The sequence below is a fragment of the Dromaius novaehollandiae genome, chromosome 13 (assembly GCF_036370855.1).
Source record: "Dromaius novaehollandiae isolate bDroNov1 chromosome 13, bDroNov1.hap1, whole genome shotgun sequence".
Lineage (NCBI taxonomy): Eukaryota > Metazoa > Chordata > Aves > Casuariiformes > Dromaiidae > Dromaius > Dromaius novaehollandiae.
The window spans coordinates 13,343,933-13,356,084 of record NC_088110.1 but is presented as its reverse complement, the minus strand read 5'-3'; the positions used below and the strand labels follow the sequence as shown (position 1 = coordinate 13,356,084).

General features: G+C 46.5%; 1 protein-coding gene across 4 annotated transcripts in view; it reads left to right on the top strand.

The window, feature by feature from the left end:
- The window catches only part of SLC7A10 (solute carrier family 7 member 10), a 48,415-nt gene that overhangs the window by 22,198 nt on the left and 14,065 nt on the right, over nucleotides 1-12,152 (top strand). For all 4 annotated transcript variants that reach the window (XM_064519671.1, XM_026107605.2, XM_064519670.1 and 1 more), the window contains exon 2: nucleotides 6,802-7,006. In XM_064519671.1, coding sequence (XP_064375741.1) covers nucleotides 6,802-7,006 — 205 coding nt within the window. The remainder of the gene's footprint in view (nucleotides 1-6,801; nucleotides 7,007-12,152) is intronic.

Below are 12,152 nucleotides of genomic sequence, written 5' to 3'. Positions count from 1 at the left end.
TTCTTCACCCCTAACAACATATCTGTGGGTAAAGCCTTCCTTTCAGGTGTGCCATATAAACTGTCTCCAGAGATGCTGCCCCAGCTCTGCTGCAGCCTAAGAGCAGAGCCAGGCCAGCCCCCACAGTCAGGCTTGTGGTGGCACGTGGAGATGAACTTGAGCTCACTGCCCAGCTCCTCCTCCGTTGGCACAATCGCCAGCCCATTTTCATGCTGCTCGACCTTTATCTGTCCTCTGCTTTCATAGGTATCATAACACATTGAGTACCCAAAGCATGCTTGGGTACTCAATGGTACCACAATAAAGTATATACCCACCTATCTTACCCAAGTAGTTGTGCTCTGTAAATACATCAGTCCCTGCTTAGTCTTGAAATGAAGGTGGCAAAAACACTGCCCATATAAGACGTTTGTAAGCTGGCCCTTTTGGTTTAGGTCCCATTTACTGTGGTTGCTTAGTAGTGATTTGTTGGAATGGGTCATACAACTTTAGCTGGTAACTGCCAGCTCACATCTCCCAGGCGGGGTCAGGGCTGTATTACTACAAACAGGAATTCATATGCATTGTTCTAGAGCCTATTCAGTACTATCTTTATAAAACATGGCCGTGGCCTGGAGGTGCATGATGCAAGTGGCAGTTTCTTTTAGGTTCTAATAAGCAGTTCCATAGCAAGAAATTCTAGTGAAGGCCATGAAAGAATAGAGAAAGAGACCATTTACAGGAAGGAATTCATTTTTCCGTATATTCACATCTGGCAATAAAAAGTAAATTTAGTGAGTATCAAGAGTACCAGCCCTAATAAAGCTGAAACAAATTATTTACCACATAATGAGCACAGGAATGAGTATCTCCCTCAGCCAATTTCTTTCTTACTATAGCCTTGTTCTCCAGATTCCCTCCAGTGCCTGCTAAGCAGAGTTTGCTTTAAAATCCTATTTATAGGTAAAGCATTTGCCTTGCTGCTTGATCTTCTGGCCTAAGAACTTACACTAAGAAATGCCACACCTCTAAGATTCTGCTGCTCATCAGGAAGTTTCTGACATCTAATTTTCTTTGACTATGTCAGTCTCACCACCGTATCTATTTTTAAACATGTCCTACACCGAGGGAAGCGAAGGTGCTTCCCAGGCACGTTGTCACATTCATGGCACGCTTCCATAAGAACATTTTGTTGTCAGAATGGGCGTAGGACTTCCACTCCTGCTGATACGGCTTTCGCACATGTTGCAAGAGCAAAATAAAAGGAAATGCATAACGAGTTTGGAGGAGAATTTTGCATTGTAACATTCTCACTCACAAAGGACATGAGATTTTTAAATATGATGGATTATTTAATTTAAGCAAGCGTTTGTACAGAAGGAATACCCAGAAAACTGCCTGTTCCCTCTCGTCCTGCCCCTTTGGCCAGTTACTTAAAGGTAATGCTTTCTGGATGTAACTAAGTAGTCATGGACTAGCTATTTCCAGTTTAATAGGGTCTTGCACATGAAGAGGACTGGTTTGGCAGTCCCATTGTAGCAGAAGGTTGTTATTCCAAGACACACTGCACCACATGCCTGCACACGTGCCTCCCCACAGTGTTTTGGGGTTGCAAGAGGAGTGACACTTGTACCCCTCCACTCAGTGCTCGCTGCCATCAAGTGCCCGGGCACTCAGTGACAAGTGATGCCCTTCTCTAGGGATGCAGACCTGAAGCATGCAGAGAGTCAGGGCCTCAAAGTCCAACGCAAGTGTCTAAAAACTGCACCAAACTCTTGACTGCCTCTTGCTCCCCGGCTCCTGCGCCAAGGGCCAACTATGCTGCTCTGCAACCGCTGCGGCTTCTCTCTCCATTTCCCCCCTCCTCCAGTCCATCCCCCAGCCTGTGCATTACACGGAAACAGCTGGGCATGGAAAAGCAGGCAGGCTGCATGGCAGCTCGCGCCTCCCTGGCCCAGCACAGGCCTCCAAAGAGGCACCACTGCCTCTCACATTGCACTTTTATTTAATTTTATTTAAAAAAAAAAAAAAAAAAAAGTTTCTCTTCCTCTGTTTTGCTTCCAGACCAGTTTAAAGGATATCATGCTGTGTTTGGATTTTCTACGTATACTGACACAATGAAACGGTGCCAGATAAGTGAGGGAGTGGAAGCTCTTACAGAGAGCTTGCTGAACGAAGGATATTTTCATCTGCTGTTTGCTACCAAAAATAGCAGCGAACCTGAGCTAAGGTAACACACTGAGCATAATAAGAAGGCATATGAAGAGTCAGACTCATTTATAGGTTATTTTGTATTTGGATGATTCCTGTTTGTTTGATACTAAGGTTGCCAAAACAGGAATATCATCCTATTCCAAGGAGGAAATTTAAACCTAAAGGTATGTCCTAAATTCAATATACTTCCCAAAATACCATCAGCTCCTTCCAAAATTGCATTATTTTCAGGTACATTGATCTGTGAAAAATAGAAACAGGTACCTGTGCTGGCTGGTGTTTAAGTTCCTAAGCTGAAAAGGAAATAATTGTCTTAACTTGAACAGGGCACAACTAGCTTTCCAGAAAAGCTCGTTCATTTTTAATATACTTCAACATTTCAGTCAGCAGTAGAAACTATGAACAAAGTTTAAAAACACAAGTTGTATAGACTATTGTATATGCTTTAGCAATACACTAACTTTTCATCTATCTCTCTGGAAGATTTTACCGCTCTGTCCCAGGTGTGCAGCTTCCCGGCCAGGAAGGCCCAGAACAAATCGAAACACTGCAAATAATGTTGTGTGACTCATTCAGGTCAAGACAACCATCCAGACCAAGCTGCAATGATCAATGCTGTAGCAGTGATTAGGACCTGCCTGTGCCATTTCAGCTGAGCAAGGACTGTATATATTGAATTTTACTCTTTTTCTAGTATGACCAAGGTGCCGAGTGTGGCCTCCCACGGGAGCCAACACAGCCCCTCGCTGCCCGATGCCTCGCTGAGGCAGCTCAACAGGAGCAGCCCTCCAGACTTGTGTTTAAGAGACACAGGGAAAAAAAATATTGCTTGCCAGGCAAGGAAAAAGATGAAATCAGCATGGAAAAGAAGGCCGTTTCCTTGCAGGCATCATGGGAGGAGCAGAATTACCTAATGCTGGAAAAAACAGCAATTCCAAAGTTTCCACTGGAACTGGGACCTGGAGGAACCAGGCTGGGAAGGACAGCCGAGCCCAGCCACCTGCAGCCATCCCAGCGGACGGTTATCCAGCCTTAACCAGAGCGTCCAGGCTGGAAACTCCCTGGCCGTCCCACAGGAGCCTCTGCCATGGCTCACTGGGTCTCACCACCGCGGAGATGTCCCTAAGCTCTACCCTCCATCTCCTCTGTCAGTTCAGGCCAGTTATTTCTGACTTCATCTTTTCTCTGCAGCATGGACACTTGAAAAAGCAAAAACAGTTTATTCCCTTCCTCCTTGCAAATATCTTCTGTATGTTTGGAGACTTGTCTTCTCTTGTTCATCCCCTATCTAGACTAGACAACCCTAGGCCCTTGCTCCATGGGGACTATGTGGTATTTTCTGGTCTCTGGACCAGAGTGAGCGCATCGTGGCTGACCTCTCTGGCTCCCCGCTGCCACTGCTCTGTCCACAGAGACATTTGCTCCCTAGCACGAAAGAGCCTGCCTTGCCTTCGACCCTTGCGCAGCAGGATCACCGCTGTCATAAGGCTGCGCACATAACCATACCTCCTTCTCTAGTCCAATCCTCACTTTTTGGAGGGGGAAAGGAAGGAAAATTGTAGGCAGGAAGAGCTGGTTTTTTTTGCATTTCCTCTGCAAAATTTCCCTACATCTAATCATGTTGTCTTATTTGTTCCCGTTTCCTCTTACGGGATCCACAGTGCTGGGAAAGGGCTCCCTGAGCTTGCACATGGCTCTTGCTCAGAGGGGTTGCTTGCAGGGCTGTCCCCCTCCCAGCCGGCCCTCCCTGGGGACCCTCTTCCTCTGGAGAGGGCCTTTGAAAGCTAATTAGGTGTCTGCTGACCTGGGCTAGAGAGTCAGCCAGAAGCTTAAAGTTAACCAGATCTCTCTATAGAATTATCTCTTTTGGGCAATCCAGTCTGTTGGTACAACAGGATGGTTTTTGGCAAGTCATCATCAAAACTTCAAGTATTTAAAAAGTGATGAAATTCTCTTTTCACTGATCTGTATTCTTATTGTCTGCATATTTATTTACCCCAACCCCCTCCAAAAAAACCCCCCACTCTGCTCCGAGAGAAACAGCAGCATGCTAAGTTCTTTTTCTTGAGGAGGCAAGAATATGAATTTTAGAAGACTACTTTGAGTTGTACAACCCAGTGGAAATCGCGCTAGGGTATACAGCAGGAGGAGACCCTTATATTGCATTCTCACCCATCTCTGCTCTGCTTCTCTGCACCCTCAGCTCCCTTCTGAATACAAACATGCTCCTGCCTTGGATTTTGCCACTTTTTAAACGAGACAGCGTGAGATGACCTTATCCTAACAGCGCGGGACTGCATGCGCCTGCGGGGACCAGCGCCACGCGAGGACCCAGCTCACCACCGGCACGGAGGCACCCGCAGCCCGTGTCCGCAGCCGGTGTCCTCTGCTCCGAGAGCCTCCCAGGGCAGCCGCAGCGGCCTTGCGGCACAGAGACCAGCCAATTACCGAAGCGGCTTGCTGAGCCCTTTCACAATAAGCTAGAAAGATCTCTTTCTTTTTACATGGCTTTCAGGCACCATGTATGATTTAATAATCTCACTTTAAAGGCATTATCAAGATTCTGCTGATATTTAGTGTGTTTCTTAAAACTACAGCTGTGAATCTCAGCTTTCATCTAAAAAGAAAACGATCCTAGCCTCTTTCTGTCAGTTGAGGGATTCTTAAAAAGGTGAACGTGGGTATCCTAAAAGCTTAATAGTTAAAATGAAAAGTTTTAAAAAAGGGTGTTCTTTTAGTGTCTTGATTTTTTAAACTGATTTCACAACTCATGGGGTATCTGCTACAATTTCTGTAACCTGTATCCATATTTCCTTCCTGCTGAGCTTGGACAACATTGCTTTAAACAGCTACACATCCAATTAAACTGCCTGGGGGAGCACTGTGTGACTTCGTTCAACTGCGATATCAAAAAGACCGCTTTTATACCCGACGTAGGACTAGCAAGGAACAGCGCCCGTTCACATGCTGGCAGGCCAGCAAACAGAAAAGGCTCTCCACACACGAGGCATCTCACGCCTCTTTATTGCACCGTGTAGTCAGGTGCTTGGTTTGCTGCTGCGATGCGATGCCGCCCCTGGTGTCCCCAGGGAAGGGGTCGCGAGGCTGCAGCCCCCCGAGCTCGGGCTGCTTTGCTGCGCCGGCAGCCAGGCCCCAGCCGGGCGCAGCCGTGGCCCCCGCAGCCGCTCAGCCCTGCCTGCGACGCAGCCGCCTGCTCGTCGCTTGCACGAGGGGTCTATCTTCCACCTTAGTTCCATTTCAAACCACAGACAGAGCATCTGCTTCAACACACGTGCTGCAAACGCATAGCTGCATCCAAACACAGCCAGATCAGAGCAGCCCAGTGATCGGTGCTTTCTGACACTGCTTTGAGAAACAGGAGTGCAGAGTCAGAGCCATAAGCGTAGCAGAGTTTGCTTACGGATTAAGCTATACATCACGGGTGGAAAAGCATTTCTCAACCAGAGGGGAGGATGAGAATTTAGATTTGATGAGACGCAAGGGGAAGGCTGCAGAGAAGTCAGTCCTGATGAGGACACTTGCTACCTGCCAGCACCCAGTGGTTTTCACACCCACATTGATAAAAAGTGCGGTTCAACATAGGCTGGAAGTTGGCCAGCTTGGTTAACACTGACTCGCACAGGAAGGAAGCCCTCAGCAGGGTCCCACAACACGAGGGTCTTCACGTCTTTTTGGGACCGACTAGAGGAGTGCTACGCCGGTATTGCTCAAAAACCCCAAGTCTGGCAAAGATGTCTCCCTCCCAAATCTGACCAGCCGCAAGGCTCGCAGAGAGCAGTTCCTGCTGACCAGGAAGGCAGACCAGGCCTGGCGTCGCAGGAAAGAGGAACGTTTGCACTATCCGGCTTTCCCCTCCCATGCCCAGCATGACCTCAGCTCACGCACGCATCCAGCAAAATTACTAGGACAAAGCCCACCTGGTCTGATATTTCAGTCAGACCACACCATCCCTTTGAGATCTGTGGACAGTGACTAAACAGCACATACTACAAATATAGTTTTAATGGATTTGTAATGTTTCAGACTTCAAGGTGACTTTTTCCTCAACACAAGCTTGAATCTGCCCTCATGGTAACTCCCCCCACCCCAAGCACAACCTTAAATCTGCCCCTGTGGCTAGAACTCTTGTTGGCCACTAGATTACAGATATCGCTATACTATTCTTCTGGACCCCCCTCCCCCCCGAGGATGGCCCTTATCTTGTTCAGGTTCCTCTTAGGAAGAAATTAAGTCATCTTCATTATAAACACAACATTTCTAACTCCCTTAGATACAATAAGGTCCTGTCAGGCGACATGAGGTAGTTCTGCAACTGTTTGAATTCGTGCCACAGAACCACTTCTTACAAACACAGACGTTGTAAACACAGACGTTCAACAGCTTCTTGAAGTGCTTCAGCAGATCTGAGTACACACTTGTGCTACCTGATTTCTGATGAACTGAAACATTTTCCCTAGGGCTTAATCAGATAAAATACAACCACACAAAACCTCAAAGAGCTTAAAAAAAAAGAAGAAATTAAAAAATATGCATTTCTTGCTTTCTTTTACCTTACTGCAAAACTTTTTTTTGTTTGTATTATTCCAGGTAACATTATTGGTTCTGGAATCTTTATTTCACCAAAAGGAGTTTTGGAGCACACTGGCTCGGTGGGACTTGCGCTCATTATTTGGGTGCTTGGAGGAGGGATCGCTGCTCTTGGATCGTTATGTTATGCTGAACTGGGAGTAACTATCCCTAAATCAGGAGGGGATTATTCCTATGTCACAGAGATTTTCGGTGGCTTAGCTGGGTAAGTCCTATCTCTCTTTACGGTCATTTGAAAACATGTTTATATTAAGTATTTAATGAGGAAAAGACATCTAATTCAGAAATGAAAGGGAGCGTTTGTCAATAAAATGCTTTCGTAGAGTCGTTATTGCTATTCGCACTAAAAATACCCAATTGCCCCTATGTAAGGCTCCTGATTCTGCCTTTTCAATGGAGGCAACAGACATTTTCACTTACTGCTCTGTCTCAATAAAAATCAGCAATAGGAAAGAAGAGCGCTAGAAATGCTGCTGTGCCAGGGTGATGTTCTTGCATGTGTGCCATGAATTATTAGTACCTGGTATTTGAGGAGCTTCACACGTCAGGGAAGCGAGACTGGAGCTACTTGCCATAAACCAAGGCCCTCCTTTAACTATCAGTACAAGAGGCAGCAAATATTTCTCTGGCATTATGTTGCTTGATCTTCCTACAGGAGAGTAGAGAAAATCGTTGAAGAGCCACATTTGTCTACAGAAGCATGCCAGGTTTACGGTGTTAGCTTGGAGCACTGGTTCATTTACCTCAATGGCATAAAATAATATTGTAGCATAAATACAAAGAGGGGGAAATGCTAACTCAGGAAACAATTTCTCTTTGAAAAATACTGTTAACAGTAGCGTGGCAAAGGGAGAAGGGACAAGTGAGAAGAGGTCTCCGTTTTATGTTTTACTGTATATTTTATTGTACCTATTTGACAAGAATAATAATTAACCTGCTGACCTCTATTCATAACTCAGTAAAGAGGCGCCTAGACATGCTGGCCGATTTGGTCATTTGCAAGTAAACAGGCTGTGCAATGTGTTGGTCTTATTTGTGGGAAAAAAAGCACAGTACATGAAAGCCAGAGGAGGGGGGAGACTATTCATTCTCACCTGATAAAAGAGGCTGGCAAGAGCTCAGCCAGGCGCCGCGCTAGCGGAACGGCGGCAGGGGCAGTGCGGGCAGGCGCTGGCGCACCTTTCCCGCGGGCCCTCCCCTTTCTCGGGCTCCCCGTGTCTCCTCGGGGCCACCCCGGCTCCCTTCCTCTGAGCACAGGCAGCACGGGAAAGCGTGCCGGATGCTGAGGTACCTTTCTGATGCTTATCAGATTTAGGCCATTACGTTATATTCGTTTTCATAAAAGTTCCTGTTTCTTCAGACAAAGGAATCGCTCTTCTAAACTCTGTCCCACTTTGCATAAGATAATTACACTGTTGTCACAGCAGACTGAGGGAATAAAAACACTGACTCCATCAACTTAACTGAAACCTTGGCTCGTGTTTCCCGAGACTTTTCTCGGGCTCGTTTTCCCGTCAGGGAGCAGGCCGCGGAGATGGGTGCGCTGCAGAAAGCGCAGCCTCTGCCCGGCGTGATAACGCAAGAACGGCTTCACATCCAGTACAACTTTGACTTTTTTTTGGCAAAGCCAAGGCAATGCTGTTTTTCCGCAAAGCGTGCACAGCTGCAGCAGAAAAATGAATATTGCTTTCTAGGATAGAAGGAAAGACAAGTAAAAATGAAATAAAATGAATCTTGGATTTAGTTGTTCCTCAGATCACTCTTTGCCACATTCAGAGAATTTGCATTGCGCCAGTGTCAAGCTGTACGCTTACTGTGAAAAATGTACTTCTGCTCATCGATCGCTGCACACCATTTATCTGGCAACAGAATAACTATGTCATCTCCCTAAGCAGAGGGCTCCGTCTTCCCTGACAGCAGGTTGCGTTGGGTTTTTTTTGTTTCATTTTTGGTTTTTTAAAAAAAAGAAAAAAAGACATATTGCGCAAGCAGTATCAGAAAAGTATGACCTTGCCATGTGAAGAAAAATAGTGTTCTAATTCTTTACTTCCAAAGTGACTTTATCTTTACTCCCAAGAGAATAAAACCATGTTGTAAGTAGGACAAAGGGTTGCCTTAGACAAGCAGCTTTCAGGTATGTTTTGGGGTAACTTAATTTAAAAGGAATTTAGAAAGCTCTCTTCGGGCGAGGAGGGATCAATGACTTTTTTCTGAGAGATGGTTTCAATAAAGTACAGCTGGGATTACACCCTGCTGCTCTTTGCTGAACCACCACCTAAAGCCTGCAGCTTTTGGGAACATTTACAAGTATTTTCAATTTTCTACTTCAAACATGCACATTCCTCCATCAGTACCTTTATACCCAGGTCTTTGAGCTGAAAGCAGCAGCTTGAGAAACCTCTCCTAATAAAAAGAAACACTCCATCCTCTAAAAGTTCAATTTTCTCTTCTGATTTATCCTCACTACAGCAAAGACCATCAAATTTAGCATGCCAAATGATTTTCTGAAAAGTTTTCCCAAAGGCAAATCAGGGTGGTTTGGCCTATTAACATGGAAGCTTTTTATTACAGGAGCAGGTGAGGCACCTCCCCACATCCAGACCTTTCCTTTCGCTCACCTCTGCCACTGCGCCCCTGCCCCATCCCCTCCTCCCTGGCCACAGACCTTCCCTAGCTATGACATTTTCCTGTGTGAGGTGTAAGAAATAAAGATGCACTGGTTGATCATAACAACCATTACAGTACTACAGGTCCCCCAAATGCACTGGTTGATCATAACCATTACAGTACTACAGGTCCCAGTTACTGACGGTGCAGAACACGAACTGAAAAAAGGAAAAAGCGGGATAGAAGGATTTCCTGACCCGACACACAAGTTTGGGCTGCAGAACAGCAGCTTTGTCTCGAATCTCATTACAATAGCTCGATTAAGGTAAAACTAACTAAAGTTTTAACGAATGTGTCAAAATTAACAACCACCACAGCAGCTAGACATCACTAGCTCCATAGCAAAAGTTATTTACAACAGCAGCTGGGTTGGGAAGCCAAAAAAGCAGCTGGATTTTATATTCCAAGGAGACCATCCACCCAAATTTCCTGAAACACTTTCCACACAACAACCACCACCACCTTGAATTCACCCAGATCACAGAAGCGCTGCAGCCATTCCGTAAACACAAAGGCAGAGACAGAAAGGTTAAATAACCAAAGACACAGTCAGCTTTGCAGCTCAGCTGCTCTAATTTCTAGGAGATGAAGCTCTGGGTACAAGTCAGCTGCAAAAACCTCTGATTCCATCTTCCAGCTCTCCTACGTCTCATCGACAGACCACATGCAGCAGCCCCAGCCACGGAGACGCACTCCCCTCCTTTCCCCCTCCTTCTCCATTAAAACTTTCAAATTTGGTAAAACCTCCCGGGGCAGAAGGCAAACATTTTCCCCCAAGAAGAGAAAGGCGTGCAGCCTTCACGAGCTCTCCGTGGAGAGGGGACCTTTACCTTTGCCACTCGTGGTCCCTAAAAGCTTCCCCTCGGCACGGGGCGCTCAGAGCAAGCGAGACAGAGCCTCCCCCAGCTGCAGCCGCAGCGGCGGTCTCATCCCGGAGCACACCTGGGACACGAGTATCAGCACGGCAGTCCCTATAGTTAATCCTAGATTTGGAAATCACTCTCAAACAAAGGTTTCCTTGGAAATAGCAAAATGCTAGATATATCTCTGGGCACAAGTTGCTGAAGAAATTAGCAGAGCGAGAGAGGCAGGCAGAGATTTTGGGGCTCGCCTTACGCCACGAGAGGCGGCGGCACCCAGCAGCTGCCCAAGGCGAAGGCTGGCCGCGGACCAGAGGAAGGGCCGTTTGCTCAGCCACGAAGCAGGCAGTGCCGGAGAGGAGATCACGGCGAAGTCCCAGGAACAGTCTCCGGGACAAATGGGAGCCGGAGACACAGCCAGGCCTGCGGGTGTCCCTCCACGCTGGCCTTCCTCAGCCCCGCTCAGACCGCAGAGGCCGTGAAAAGTCAGCGAGTGCTCAGAAACGAGAGGGCAAGGCAGAGCTAGAGATGCTCCAGCCATTTACACCCCTGTCAGATGAGCAACATTTAAGCTTCTGACAAATGCTCTAGTTAAAACGCACACGACGTGTATCCACAATTGCAGAAATTCCTACTTCAAAATAAAAAGAGCTTCAAGGAAGGAGTCAAATGCCCATTCACGACAGCAGTGCCACCTGGAACGTCCCACCTGGGCTTTCAGACACTTCGGTTACCTTTTGTTTCTAAAGCAAAGAGGCCACACAAACCTACAAGAACATTGCTCAGACCTACCGGTCTATTTACAGTCTTCACCAAACCTTTTGCTGTTGTTGGGCAACTCCTTTTCGAAAAGCAAAGTTGGAAGAGACAGAGGAAATTCAGCAGTGTTCATCCAGGATATCAGAATCTTTGGGGTTACGTTGGGCATTACCAAAAGGCAAAGTGAGCTAGAGCAGCCAAAAAAATGCACAACTAAGTAATAATAGGTCTGATAACACTGTAGCTATGAAAAGAACATGAAAAGGAGCAGAGTCGTCTATGGCTGAGAGAAGTGATAATCTCGACTTTTTCCCCAAAAGTAAATGAAGTACCCCTCGCTTTTCAAAAAAGATGCTAATGTCAAACATGGACACAGAGGTGGTTTTTGGTGGATGTATGGTGCTGGCACTTGTGCAGCAGCCCGGGCCAGGGACCGACAGCTTCACGGGGAACCCTTGACAGGGCACCCGCAATCATCACCAAGAGCAGCAGAGATGGTGCAAGTAAGTGCCGTCATCGTGCAGAACTGACGTGGCACCTGCTTCAAACGCGGGGCACTGGCTGGGGAAGGAGACCCCAGCAGTTCCCAGCCCTGAGACAGCAGGCAGGCCCAGGAGCAAATTCAGAGGCGCAGATCTCATGTCCAACACAGACTGCCCGCTTTTATTTTCGTTTAGAAATCATCTGGGTTTTAAATAGCATCTGTATATGAGCAGACTAACTGCAGGGAATTTATCAAGTCCTGTACTGTTGGAGCAGAGTAAATGAGTGCAGTGCATTTGCATACATATGGATTTTCATGTTTCTACAGGTCATAAAAAGAACATTACCCAAAATAGTAAATAATAGGCTTAATGTGTGTCCTGGCAGAAGAGAATGAATAAATTTAGCTTCATGAAAAACTCACTAGTGCATTTCTGATAAATACAACTCTTCCCAATGCTCAGTAATAACATTGCAACTAATGTAGCTGTTTTTTCCGGCAGTGACTGATAACTGGACATATCATGTTCCTACATAAATCATAAGCATTGAAGTCAGCAGAGAGCTCTAACCCAAAGCTCT